The 14,625-nt window shown below is 37.1% G+C and overlaps 2 protein-coding genes across 4 annotated transcripts; one reads left to right on the top strand and one right to left on the bottom strand.

Annotated features, from left to right (window-relative positions):
- Positions 1-79: 79 nt before the first annotated feature.
- Positions 80-12,661, bottom strand: LOC122644688 (early nodulin-like protein 3). 3 transcript variants are annotated; one of them, XM_043838085.1, is made up of 3 exons: positions 12,633-12,661; positions 534-744; positions 80-453 (listed from the first exon to the last, which is right to left on the bottom strand). In XM_043838085.1, the coding sequence occupies exons 2-3, from the start codon at positions 712-714 to the stop codon at positions 98-100; spliced, it is 537 nt and encodes a 178-aa protein (XP_043694020.1). In that variant the 5' UTR covers positions 715-744; positions 12,633-12,661; the 3' UTR covers positions 80-97. The 3 variants fall into 3 exon arrangements, with proteins under 3 accessions (XP_043694020.1, XP_043694019.1, XP_043694018.1); XM_043838084.1 differs by lacking the exon at positions 12,633-12,661 and adding an exon at positions 11,104-11,121; XM_043838083.1 differs by lacking the exon at positions 12,633-12,661 and having other exon boundaries at positions 534-812.
- Positions 10,091-10,890, top strand: LOC122644778 (early nodulin-like protein 1; the record flags this gene model as incomplete). Its single annotated transcript, XM_043838162.1, has 2 exons — positions 10,091-10,343; positions 10,441-10,890. Coding segments are annotated over 2 exons (660 nt in total), but the record flags the coding sequence as incomplete, so codon positions are not given.
- Positions 12,662-14,625: the final 1,964 nt, after the last annotated feature.

The following is a 14,625-nucleotide window of genomic DNA, read 5'->3' on the forward strand; positions in this document are numbered from 1 at the left end:
TTTCCCCAGCTATAAATAAATAAATCTAATAAATGAATAACCCCAATTTCTTCCCAAAATATTACAACTTCTAAAAGCTTCATCTCCACTTCACTCCTCAGAACAAAACCATCCCAAACAAACTTCCCAGTATCACCATCATCATCATACCAGCCTTCAAACCAGAAGCACTGCTCGTTGGAGCAATAGCAGGGCCTTCATTTTGCATTGGAGATGGAGCAGGAGAGATACCCATGTAGCCACGTCTAGCAGACATCACAACCACTATCATCTTCTGGCCCTTCTCACAGTGTCCCTTTGCTCCGCTAATGAAATAGTAAGGCCCAGATCGATCAAGCTTCACCTTTGTGTTCTCTTCCTTGTACTCAGCAATTGGGCTTGTTGTATTGCAGGTCACATAGTCTTCCTTAATCACTTGCAGCACAGAATCCTTCTTAGGATCTAAGTTCCAAACTGCAGAAACAATGTTTGTCAGAGAAACAGGCTAAGAGAAGAAAGAAAAACAGGCCATGAGTTAAAGATTGCATTTTTACCAAGCGAATCGCCGATTTGGAAACGAGATGCTTCGGCCCATTGGTTCAGAGACTCAGAATCAGAGTTTGGGATCTTCCATCCATCGCTCTTGCCTCCAACCAGGTGGTCTCTAGCATCTGAGAAGCTGAAGAGAAGAAAAACGAGCACCAAAGATGAAAACAGAGCTCTTGAGAAGGCCATGGGTGTCGTTTCAAAGCTCAAACTCAGAAAAATGTAGAGAGACAGAGAGGGTATGAGGAGGCAGAGCTGAGACTCAAGAGTAGAAGAGTGAATACTAAATTGATAAGCAAAGTAGCTGATGCCCTCTATATAAGGAAATGGAAAAGGGGAAAATAGCCGTTGGGTCAGGCTCGGATGCCAGGTTCGGTTTTAGGTTCGGATATGCCAAAGCTGGTTATAAAGGACATTTGGGGAATCGGTTTCGCCTGATGGCTAAAGAAGGAGCCTTGGATTTCATCGGTTTTCTTTTACAACGGTTAAAAAATCAATTTCCAGTAAAGTGAAACATTTTTGCCTTTAAATTATTTAAAAGGTTTACCTTTAAACCAATTTAATTTTCAATAAATATCGTTTAATTGGAGTTTAGGGAATTGGGGTCACGAAATTGGTGCAGGTCTGCAGGACTATCTATCTGTCAAGCACAAACAAACAGTAACGGTAGACGTGGTTTCTGAAGAAAACTTCTTGACTGCTAGAATATTTCCAGTTCTCTAATAGGGGCAGCTTGTTGGACATGCCATAAGGACTAAAGATCCGGAGTTCCAAGCTTTTTAAATTCTCTGTTTCTATCTTATTTCATCTGACAAGCAAAAAGGCAAAATGGGTGAAAAGAGGGTTTTAAGTTTTGGTGGGGTGAAGTTGTCTGGTTTACTCATGGTTGAACCCGTTTAGGGTTACCACCCTTAAAAGTAGGTTCTAATTTGATCCATGTTGAGTTTTTTTGATCGGCCAAGATGTAAGAAAGAAACAGACCAGTTCTGAGTTAGATGTCTGCATATGTTCTACATTACTAGAGAGCCTCTATCTCTTCAATGGTGGATGTGAGAGACACCCCAAGGCCCACTCCCTAAAACCAAGATAATAATAATAATAATAATAATTCACCTAATAATAAATTTTTTTTTAATAATAATAATGTAATGCATATTTACCTATAATTGGAAAATCAGATTTTGACTGAGACGAGTCACTTGAGTCGAGTCTTAGAAAACCAGGTCAAAAGTCGTACAGACTAAATCAAGGTAAAAAATGATGAGACTAGGTCATGAATCGTCCAAGTCAAATAAGACTTGATATTTTTACCTAAGTCATGGCAAACACGACGAGTTTAATCGGTTTTAAAAAAACCATAAAATTGGTTCGCTTAGATTTTGAGTTGAGTACAATAGTAAATCCATACTCTAAAACAAGAAGAAACCCCCAATTCCTCCACTCCCTTCTCTTGTTCAATGGTATAAACTCAAAATACATTGATATGTGATTCTTTTTTTTGTATTTTTTTAATTAATTTATACATATTTATTGCATTAAAAAATTTAAAAAATGTGACTCGTCTTGATCGGGTTTGACAAGACCAAGTCATTATTAACATTTTAAAATTAAACACTTTTTTTCTCTCCGCCGCTTCTAGGCGTGAAAACTCCACCTCAATGGTGTGAAACCTTTTCCTGTAGTTTGGCTAATGGAGAGCCTCAGTGATAACTTTCTACTCCTCTTCCTCTGCCCCTGGTGCAAAGCCTCCTACCAGCCCTTCTCATTTTTGCCTACTTTTGCCTTGAATACTTTGCTTGGCTTCTAATAGTAATGCTCTACGACTGATTTGCCTCTTCCCTACTGTTTTTTCTTACGGCACCTCTCCTAAACCTTTCTCCCTGGTGATTCCTCTCTCGTCTCTATGGCTAGTGAGCCTTCACGAGCCTTATCCCCGCTACATGGAGCACAAATATTTCATACGCAAACATAACCCCCAGATGAAGAAGAAGAAGAAGAAGAAGAATACCTTACCCTGGATGAAGAAGTGGAAGCAATCGAAGTGACTTAGTTCTTGTTGGCAAGATCTTAGATGGGAAACCGTACCATCAACAAGCTGTTACAGAAGCCCTTGTAGTCGCCCAGCATACTTTACGAGATGTTCAAGTCACTCCGATTGCTCCCCACCGCTACATCTTTCAATTCAATCACCCAATGGATATTAAGAATGTATTGGCCGGACGGCGGCCCATGTCTATATCTGAGAATTTATTAATTTTGGAGAGATGGAACATACGGGGAATATGGAGCTTCAAGTATTCTAAGTTCTGGGTTCAATTCCATAATATCTCTCCAGAAATTCTTCATTTGGAGCTAGGTCTCCAACTTGTTGCTAATTTAGGGGTTCCTTTATGAGCGATGATAGTTCCTAATCCCCGAAACCACAAATCCTTCCTCCCTTGTAGGATCACCATCGACATTTGAAAGCGGGCTGCTGATACAGGCCCGGATCAAGGCCACTTGGACCCTTGAATAATTGTTAAAAGACCAGCCTTTATTCTAGCTCAAGCTAGCCCATAATGCAAAACAAGCCCATGAGTAACATTTCTTAACCTTTATTATGAAATGTAAGGATGTAATTTCAGCCATAGAACCTCAATTGGAATCGACGGTTGAGATATCGTAGGACTTTTTAAGGATAAACATGGGAGAAGTAACTTTTAAGCTTCTTAGTGGATGTTGATGTGGAATCCAACCATGGTCAGCAATAAGAGTCTTCTCTTAGTGGATAATGATTTGGAGAGTCCCTATTGGATATCCTTCCAACTACCCTGGTAGAAAGATGATGTGGCAGCCCTTCTCCCAAAGATTCCATTGGTCCAAGCTACACTCTCTTGGTCAATTCAATTCTTCTCTTGGAAACAAGTATCAATGCCTAGAAACAAGTATCAATATCTTGGGGCAAGTTTCTATGTATTGAAATTATTAAGTTTTTTATGTTTTTCCTTTATTTTCTCTATGTGCAATCTCAACCCTAGGATTATAGGGGATGGTTGAGATCATTTTTATATTTTCAAGGATTGTAAGCCCTATAAATAGTGGCCAATTCTCATTGTAATGGCAATTCTGAATTGATGTTGAAGGTTGCTACTTGCACTTCTCTTGAACCAAGATGTGTTCTTCCCCTTGAACCTAGAAGAGTTCATTCTTTGAAACTTTGAAGAGTTTCACTCCTTCCTTGAAGAGTAGGAGCTTTGTCATCCTCTTGCATCCAAGAAGAGTTACAAGACCCTTGAAGCTACAATCATCCTAGAAGAGTTGCATTACAACGTCACATCTATCCATATTCATTTCTTTTTATTTTCAGAATTTTGTTCTTGCTCGTGACCCAAATTCATGAGATAATTTGAGCATCTTACATTCGTTTTCTGAAGAAGACTTCTCCATAACACTTGTAGCCTTATCTGTTAGCTTTCATTTACAACTAAAATCACCTCAAACTAAGTTATTAGTTGAGAGTTATCGGCATTTTAAGTAGTTACCAAACTTATTTTTCATTCTACAATCTATTGTGTTTAGTACTTACCAAATAGTTTTTAATTTTTTATCAAAAAGGTTTTTAGTGATGAATTTTTTTTTTTTAAAATATGTCAAAAACAAAATGAAAAATAATACCAAAAAGACCCTAATGACATGAAATAATATTTTATTAACCAAAAACTAAAACTTTATTAAGCAAAATCAGAGAAGGAGAAGCTCCTTCCCTAAAAGGGAAGATTTACAAGAAATCAGGCGATATACCCCCACCAAGAATGTAAAAGGGCGTACCCAATGCACGAGGCTCTCACTACTGCGAGGTCTAGGGAGGGTCATAATGTACGCAGCCTTACCCCTACTTTCACAGAGCAACTATTTCAGACTCAAACCTCACCAAAAGTGTAATAGATTAAAAACAAGAGCCCCCTTGGCTAAGAAATTGGCCTCCTTATTTGAGGATCTAGGAACAAAATTAGTCTCTACAAACCAAAAGGAAGGAACAAAAGCCAATATTTCTTCAACAATCAAAGAAGTTGCCCAGTTTAAGGAAACATTAGAGCCTCTACAAACTAACATCACAAATTGGCAGCCACTATGGGTGGATGAGATGAAATAATATACAAAATTATAAAACAAGCTTAACTAAAATTCCTAACAAAATTGTTAAGCATCTAATTTTTGGATCATTTCAGGGTTTACAGGTTGAACAAAAAAATGATAAGTTTTTTCCTTTTAAGTGTCCTCCTGGAATTGACTTGAAATCTAAAGTTGTATTTGGTATGCATAACAATAAAAAAAAAAAAAAAAAAAAAAAAAAAAAAAACAAAAAAAAAAAAAAAAAAAAAAAAAAAAAAAAAAAAAAAAAAAAAAAAAAAAAAAACCCCCCCCCCCCCCCCCCCCCCCCCCCCCACACAATTTTTAAAAAAATAAAATAAAAAAATTAAAAAAAAAAAAAAAAAAAAAAAAAAAAAAAAAAAAAAAAAAAAAAAAAAAAAAAAAAAAAAAAAAAAAAAAAAAAAAAAAAAAAAAAAAAAAAAAAAAAAAAAAAAAAAAAAAAAAAAAAAAAAAAAAAAAATAAATAATAAAATTTTTTAAAAAAAAAAATTTTAAAAAAAAAATTTTAAATTTTTTTTTTTTTAATTTTTTTTTTTTTTTTTTTTTTTTTTTATTAATTTTTTATAAAAAAAAAAAAAAAAAAAAAAAAAAAAAAAAAAAAAAAAAAAAAAAAAAAAAAAAAAAAAAAAAAAAAAAAAAAAAAAAAAAAAAAAAAAAAAAAAAAAAAAAAAAAAAAAAAAAAAAAAAAAAAAAAAAAAAAAAAAAAAAAAAAAAAAAAAAAAAAAAAAAAAAAAAAAAATAAAAAAAAAAAAAAAAAAAAAAAAAAAAAATAATTTTTATTTTTTAGCATTTTAATGATAGTAGATAGTGTTCAGGACACCGAAGTTTTTTTTTTTTTGGTACGATCAAGACATGGAAATTTACCTCACGGAAACAAGGGATTGGGCTTTTCCAATACAAAAAAGGGGGAAGCATTCTTTGTGGGGGAGTGCAAGAACCACACGTGCATGGTCTGTGTGAGATTTTTGCTTTTCGTAGGAGGTGGGGCGGTCATTTTATCATCACTGTGTCTGATCATAGGCGTACACTCCCCCAACAGCTTTTTTGTTTTCTTGATAATATTCCATGGACAATTCGAAGCCCGTAATTAACACCCTAAGATTGTAGTGTGAACTCGATTTTTAGTATTTATATCTGATTGATTGTATTTGCTTGTTAGTAACCTAGCCTAGTGCTTATTAATTTGCTTGTATTGATAAAACAATTTTTCTCTTTTTGGGGAAGGGTTTCCTATAAGGACAGTACAAGAGAAATCTACACATTGCAACAATGAGGGGGTAGAAAATGCTAACATCATTGTGGGGCTCACATGGATCCCACATGTTCAAAATAGGAGAGTGAGTGTTAGTGTGAGCCCCATCAGTTTTTATGTGAGAAGAATATCAAGGAATCTCTACAAGGGCAGCTTCGCAATCTCTTTTTTTTTTTTGAATTTTTAAATTGATTTGGATCCAATACAGATCGATGCATATCCATTTCATATTGATATTGGTTGCCCTAATGAGTGCAAAAGATTTTGAACACTAATCAAGAGGAGGAAATTTTGTAGCTAATGCACTAGCAGACCTTGGAGCATAATCTCAAACAGCCTTATACTGAGATGCTTGTTTACTGTTTTTATTTCCTCAAGATTGTACTTTGACTCTTGTAATACCTTTTTCTCTTGGGATTTCGGTAATAAATTATGGAGAGAAAGAACGCTAATTGGTGCTATGCCTGGATGTGTACCTGCTCCCAGGCAACACTGGTCTTTTCGCACTGGGCTATGTCTGTACTTAGGTACACGTCCGGGCACAACACCGATTACTGTTCCTTTTCCCTAAATTTACCAAAAAAATTTCTAACACTAATCAACCCATAATGGGTAATGGGTTCTCCGTAAATGTAAGGGTGTCAATCGATTTGGTTCCAGATGTAGAATGTATAAACCAAAATCATAACATACTAAAAATAGTACCTTGGTTTTGAAATCAAGACTTTACTGATTCGGTTCCGGTTTGATACAGTTTTAATTCGGTTTAAATGAATAGAGTGATATTAATTTGAGGTATCGGTATGGGATCGCCCAATACGACTGATACTGCATGGTTTGAATTTCCATGACTTGGACTTATTTGTTCAAAAATGTTATAAAAATTATTTACACATAAGTAGTTACCAAACTTATTTTTCATTCTACAATCTATTGTACGTGTTTATTACTTATCAAATAGTTTTTAGTTTTTGATCAAATTGGTTTTTTTGTAATGATTTTTTTAAAAAAATAGGTCAAAAACAAAATATAAAATGATACCAAAAAGACCCTAATGACATGAGATGATAATAAATGACATGAAATAATATTTTATTAACCTAAAACTAAAATTTTATTAAGCAAAATCAGAGAAGGAGAAGCTCCTTCCCCAAAAAAGAAGATTCACAAGAAATCAGGCGATATACCCCCACCAAGGATGTAAAAGGACGTACTCAGTGCATGAGGCTCCCACTATTGTGAGGTCTAGGGAGGGTCATAATGTATGCAGCCTTACCCCTGCTTTCACAGTGCAGTTTTTTCAGACTCAAACCCCACCAAAAGTGTAACAGATTAAAAACGATAGCCCCTTGACTGAGAAATTGGCCTCCTTATTTGAGGATCTAGGAACAAAATTAAACTCTACAAACCAAATGGAAGGAATAAAAGCCAAAATTTCTTCAACAATCAAAAAAGTCGCCCAGTCTAAGGAAACATTAGAGCCTCTACAGACCAACATCACAAATTGGCAACCACTATGGGCGGATGACATGAAATAATATACAAAATGATAAAACAAGCTTACTAAAGTTCCTAAAAACATTGTTAAGCATCTAATTTTCGGATCATTTCTGGGTTTACTGGTTCAACAAAAAAGTGACATGTTTTTTCCTTTTAGTGTCCACTTGGAATTGACTTGAACTCTAAAGTTGTGTTTGATATGCATTTTTGGAATACAGTCTAGGCCGATTTCGCATTCTAGGACAATAAAAACAACTATTTTTATCATCTGAGAATTCGAAATCGACATAGAATGCATTCAAAGAATGCATACCAAACACTGCCTAAGCCTCTCATTCTAAGCATTTTAATAGATAGTATTTAGGACACATAAGTTTTTTTGTTTGGTAAGATCAGGACATGGAAGTTTACCTCACGGAAACAAGGGATTGGGCTTTTCCAATATAAAAAAGGGGGAAGCATTCTCTGTGGGAGAGCGCAAGAGCCATGCGTGCATGCTCGATTTCTGCCTTTCATAGGAGGTGGGGCGGTCCTTTTATCACCACTATGTCTGATCGCAGGCTGTACACTCCCCCAACAGAGAACTTTTCTATTTTCTTGGTACTATTCCATGGACAATCTGAAGCCCGTAATTAACACCCTAAGATTGCAGTGTGAAAACAGTTTTTAGTATTGGTATCTGATTGATCGTATCTGCTTGTATTGATAAAAAAAAAAAATTCTCTTTTTGGGGAAGGGTTTCCTACGAGGATGGTGGAAGAGAAATCTACACTGCACCAATGAGGGGTTAGAAAATGATAACATCATTGTCAGGCTCACATGGATACCATATGTTCAAAATAGGAGAGTGACTGTTAGTGTGAGCCAGACCTTTATCTGCTCCATTTCTTGGGCTGGTCGATTTCCTCAAGTTCCTCTAATAGAGGAGGTGGAAATGACCACCCTACCCTTGCCCGAATATACGCGCCTGGTGTGGGGTCAATCCTCCTCTATTAGAAGAACTTGGGGAAATTGGAGCAGATTAAAATTAGTGTGAGCCCCACCAGTTTTTATGTGAGAAGGATATCAAGGAATCTCTACAAGGGCAGCTTAACAATCTTTCTTTTCTTTTCTTTTCTTTTTTTTTAATTTTTAATTGATTTTGATCCAATACAAATCGATGCATATCGATTTCATATTGATACTGGTTGCCCCAATGAGTGCGAAAGCTTTTTAACACTGATCAAGAGAAGGAAATTTTGTAGTTGATGCACTAGCAGACTTTGGAGCGTCGTCTCAAACAACCTTGTATTGAGATGCTTGTTTTCCTGCTTTTATTTCCTCAAGAGTGTACTTTGACTCTTGTAATACCTCTTTCCTTGGGGACTTCGATAATAAAATATGGGGAGAAAGAACACTAACCGGTGCTATGCCTGGGCGTGTACCTGCTCCCAGGCAAGAGTTCGGTTCATGTACCAACAGGTGAATGTACATGTGAGAGCCAACCACCAGTCCTATTTTTGCCATTTACAAGGGGAGGAGGGGTTTTTATGGAAACAAAATTAAAATGTGATTGGCTCTCACATGTACGTTCACCTGTTGGTACGTGGAGATGATCCATTCTCCCAGGCAGCGCTAGTCTTTTCGCACTGGATTGTGTCTGTACGCAGGTACACGCCTAGGCACAACATCGATTAGCGTTCCTTTACCCTAAATTAAGTCACCAAAATTTTTTTTTAACACTAATCAAGTCCCGATGGGTAATGGCTTCTCCATAAATGTAAGGGTGTCAATCGATTTGGTTCAAGATGTAGAATGTATAAATCAAAGGCATACCATACCAAAAATAGTACTTTGGTTTTGAAATCAAAACTTTAATGATTCGGTTTCGGATCGGTTTAGTTTTTATTTGGTTTTAAATGAATAGAGTGATATTAATGAGGTATCGGTATGGGATCGTCCGATACAACTAATATTGCATGGTTGAAGGTGATCAATACTGCTACCTCGTTGATACTGCATTGGTGAAACGGTACAATCAAGGAGTAGTAAAGTAGAAAACAAAAACCCATTTTTTTAAACAAAACCAAGAGTAAACTTGTGAGATACCACCGATTTGATACTATGCCAATCTTGTATTGGTATCGTATCAGTTTCGAAGGTGATCGATACCTGATCCGATATTGTGCACTAAAACCATGCATGCCAGGCTGCCACTGAACATAACCCTATATGCGTGGACAAAATTGTAAATAAGATGAACAATCAGGTCAAGAATTAAACAATCACGTGCATATTTGTTTACATTCAGTATAAGAAAAGTAACGCTCGACGTGTATCCTGCAATGTCAAAACTACCCTACATTAATTCAATGTTTCTTTCTCCTCTTTCAATCAGCATCGTTGTTTTGTCATTTTGAATCGAATAATAAGGGTATTTTTGGCACTTCAACCCAAAACTGCCTCATTTCAGTTGTAACCATGGGATTAGTCTGCAAGCTCTGCATTATTAACGTTATAAATCACTTTCTATATTTTACAGCTAAAATTTCAACGTAACCAGCAAGGAAATATAACTGATATTGCCACGTGGACATCAGAGTAACTTCGTTAGTATCCAAATTCCAAACCAAAAACAAGACCGAGACCCCTCCCTCAAGTCCCGCCACAACGGCTATCTTCCTCTCCTTTTTCCCTCTTTAAATACAACAGTTTCGTTCATTCTCTCAAAACCCTCTCTTTTCAAAGCTCTTCTGCAAATCCTTGGTTTCTTCAATGGCAATGGCTTGGGCTTCCTCTTTGATTCTTCTTTTTCTTCTCTTTACATTCTCAGAAGCTAATGGGAGAGAGATCTTGGTTGGTGGCAAGTCTGATTCGTGGAAAATTCCATCCTCTGCAGCTGAAGCTCTGAATCACTGGGCTGAAGCAACTCGTTTCAAGATCGGAGATTCTCTCAGTAAGTTTCAGTCTTTTATTCTTAATTTAATTTCTAAGGGTTATTTATAGGTTTTCCTCATCTGGGTTTCTCTGAAATGTTTTTTTTTTTTTTCCAGTTTGGAATTATGATCCTAAGCAGGATTCAGTGGTGGAAGTGGATCAAGAGAATTACGATCGATGCAATACATCGAATTCGATCGCAGAGTACAAAGATGGGAACACGAAAGTGAAGCTGAATCGATCTGGGCCGTTCTATTTTATCAGTGGAGCACAGGGGAATTGCCAGAAGGGCGAGAAATTGATTGTGGTGGTGCTGTCTCCGAACCATGATAAGCCCAAGAAATCTCCCCCATCGCCATCTCCGGGTCCGGTATGGTCCGATACTCCAGTGCCTTCTCCGATGGGATTTCATACACCGGCACCTGCGCCGGAAAAGAGTGGTGGTGCCGGTGGTTTTAGTGGTGGAGTAGTTGCTGCTTTGATGGTATTTGGGAGTTTGGTGGGAATGGCTTTATTCTTCTGAGGGTTTTCCCTTCTTGTATGTGAGAACAAATTTATTAATAGGAGAAGGTGAAGGAGAGAAATCATATAACCAAAACAATACATATCGAAGGGTAGAAATAAATTGTCATATTCATTTATGGATAATCTTCTCTTTCTCTTATTCAGTATTTGCAGTCACAGTTAATAGGCAAAGCCCACCAAAAAAAATTTATAATAAGTTCCATTCTTAAACATGAATCCATATTTTGTAATCTACGGCAATGTTTGGTATCATTCAGAGAGAGAGAGAGAGAGAGCTTCTTATTTGCATAGCTAACATTTTAGTTTTGCACCAATCAATCTAGTTTTGGAGGAATGCAAATCGATAAATAGAAGTACGTCCAATGCTTTCCCAGAAAAAAAAATGGCAGTAGGAGCAAAGGAAAGAGACATCAGTGAACAGCAACGAAGAAGACAACCTTCTTTCCTTTGTTCTCATCTTTAGGACGATTGATGATTGGAGACTTATACAACCTTCTGCCCGGGACTGTGGCCTACACCATAGTTAGTAAGTTCGGGTACGGCAATAATACGGGAACGGATATGTGCAGTAATGAGGTTTTACAAAACAGAGACAATGCTAGTCTTACAATGCCTTACAGGTGATTCGAGATGGGATACGATAGAGGAGAGGGTTCTCTTACAACTTGCATTCAAGATTCGGTTTCAGAGCTCGTGTTCAACGATCCCAATGTTTCATCAAAAGTTCAGACTTCAGACTTCAAAACTCCTTCAAGTTCAATGATTTTCCTTTTTTTTTTTCTTCGATGTGTAGATGATTTACAGGAAACACAGAGTGGGAAGGCGGAAGGCCGAAGGCCAAAGGAAAGAGAAGGTTTAGGCTGTTTAAGGTTCAATGTTTCTCATTTTTATTTGGATTTGGAAAGAGAAAGGAAACAGATGGAGTTTAGGGTTGTCTTGTTCGTGAATGGGCAACTCGTGAATGGGTTTAGGTTTGGTATTTTTTTTATTTTTTTTTAGGATTTTTAGGTTTTAGGTTTAGGTTTTAGTTTTTTATTTTGTTTAATTAAATTAAAATACTTCAACCAAGAAAAATTAAATTAAAATGCATAAATATGTATTAATACAGCGATTAATACGGCTATTTATAAAAATTGCGTACGGAATTAAACTGCCTCATAGAATACAATAAGAGTAGGGAATTTGAATTATATGGTCGGGTACGAAAATTAATACGTGAACTTACTAACTATGGCCTACACCAACACTCCCATGAGGCCATGAGTCTATCTCTCTCTTTCCCATATGAAAGACGCTTCTACCCCTTTGTTTTGAGGAGGAGAGAGATAGACACATAGGAATACTGAGGTAGGCCACACTCCGGACAGAAAACTGCTTCCTAGTAAGTATTTTTAGTACCATGATTTGTTCTTAATTCCTTTCTTCTCAGCTTAGGTATTGGTCAAAGAAGGTCCACTATAATAATTGGATCGTGAGGCAACAGCTAGGGATGTCAATGGGCCAGACTGGGCCGGGTTTTTAAAAAACCCCAGCTCAGCCTTAAGCCAGGCTGGGATATCTCAGCCCAAGCCCAGACCTGCCATCCTCAGCCCAACCCAACCTGATCTTGATTAGGCTGGATTCTGCCGGAATGGTTTGGGCTTTAGGTTTTAGGATGGTTTTGCTATTTTAGAAAAATAAAAAATAATGAGTCGGTGGTGTATGTTGGTGATTAAAAAACAATGAATGTGAGAACAAGTAAGTCGTGTATATAAGACCCAGCTCGGCTTCGGGTCTAAGAATCCCCGGAGGGAGAGAGAGAGAGAGAGAGTTGATAATAGAAATACGTTCAATGCTTTCCCATAAAAAATGGCAATAAAAAATGGCAATAGGAGGACAAGACAAGGACATTAGCGGATAGTAACAAAGAGGACAACCTTGTTTCCTTTCTCCCATCTTTGGAACTATTGATGGTTAGAGACTTATACATAAAATATTCGTGAGGCAACCCAAGAGGGGAGAGAGGTAATTTGGGTCTTCGAAAAATGTAAAGTCTTGTAGGCTATACCAATCGGGTCCTAGGCCCTAACCTTAGGTGGTGACTCCATTTCATGTGATTATATGATCATCATCCCTTGACTATTGATGTCAAAGACCCATTCTCATCATCGAGGAGCAAAATAGTAAAATCGAACAGAAAAAGCACCGACACCACCCCACCGCAGTGCGCGTTCAGGAACAGATCCTCACAAAGGTGCCGCCCTTTAATAAATATGATGAAGAAGAAGAAGAAGAAGAAGAAGCACAAAAAAAGGGATCATCATGCAAAGGACAGACGACCAATTTTGTAGTCTATAATCTAAAATGCATAAAAAAAGGTCGTACTCAATGCACAAAGCTCCCACCATTGTGGGATCTAGGCAGGGTCATAATGTATGCAACCTTACCCCTACTTTCATAGAGAAACGATTTCTAGACTTAAACCCTTAATCATTTAATCACAATGGAGCAACCTTAACCATTGCGCCAAAGCCCGCCCTCTAATCTAGAACGCATCAACTTTCCATAAATGGATAGCATTTATAAAAGGGATGAAACTTAATGGGGCAAGGAGTCTTTAATATTGAAAGGATGACCTTGCCTGATCATTTAAAAAAAATTGTAAACCCAACAATAGTTACAAAAACCAATTTGCAAAAATAGATCTAGTGACATAATCAATGGTGAAGTTAGAAATTGCAAGTCGGAATCATTAGTTTTGCATACCTTAAATACATAGAGGTCATGGTTGATGGGCCCAAGGAACAACAATGTAGCATATAATGGCCTATCTAGGGTTGCAATAGGGCCGGGTTGGGCTGGGCTTTTTAAAACCCTAGCGCAACCCTGAATCCCCTTAGCTAGGCCCAGACCCGCCCTGACCCTGACTCAGGGCTTAAAAACCTTGACCCTAACCCTGACCCTGACGGGCCAAGCCAAGCCCAAGCCCGCCCTGATTGACCCTGATTGGGCCTGGCCGGGCGGGCTGGCCCTGACCTCATTTTTCCTTCTAATAAAATCACTTTACTAAATAAATAAAAAAAAAAACAGAGCACAGTGATCATTTTAAGGGGAATTCAATTCAGAGGGAAAGGAGAAAGAAGGGCGCTTAGCCCAAAATTACAGAAATCACAAGCACTACAAGCCTATAACAGAACCTTATTGAATCACAAAACAGGAGCTTCTAGTTAAATCTTGGTGAACAAATGGAAAAGAAAAAACAAATTATCATTGAGCCTTTAAAATCACCCTACTCTAATCAATAAAGCAAACTCTGAGTCAAAACCATTCTTTGGAAAGGTAGAAAGGCAAATTCCCATATCTTCACCGTTCCATCATCGCTTGCTGAAGCTAACAGACGGGTTTCCTACAGAAAATCAAAAAGCCAAGGACCTGAATGCTAAATACTCTAAACCAACATTGGAAAGACACGAATTTGTAGATAAATATGAGCTGTAGTGTTTAACAGTAGAGATGGGACACTCTTCCTCTTACCATGATAGTGGTAAGGTGAAAGAGTCAAGGAAAGGAAATCTGGAAGAAATATTTAGCCCTATGAAATACTAATCAGATGGAATCTTGAACCTAAAATTAATATACAAGGCATAACAGATTGCAGCTATGCAAGACTGTTGCAATATTTAGCCCTGTGAAATACTAATAAGATGGAATCTTGACCATATATATTCTGCCATTAAATAGCAATGAACAATGCGCAATGAGCAATAGACCCAATTACATATAGAGACATAAAGAGA

This window comes from Telopea speciosissima, chromosome 11, assembly GCF_018873765.1.
Source record: "Telopea speciosissima isolate NSW1024214 ecotype Mountain lineage chromosome 11, Tspe_v1, whole genome shotgun sequence".
NCBI lineage: Eukaryota > Viridiplantae > Streptophyta > Magnoliopsida > Proteales > Proteaceae > Telopea > Telopea speciosissima.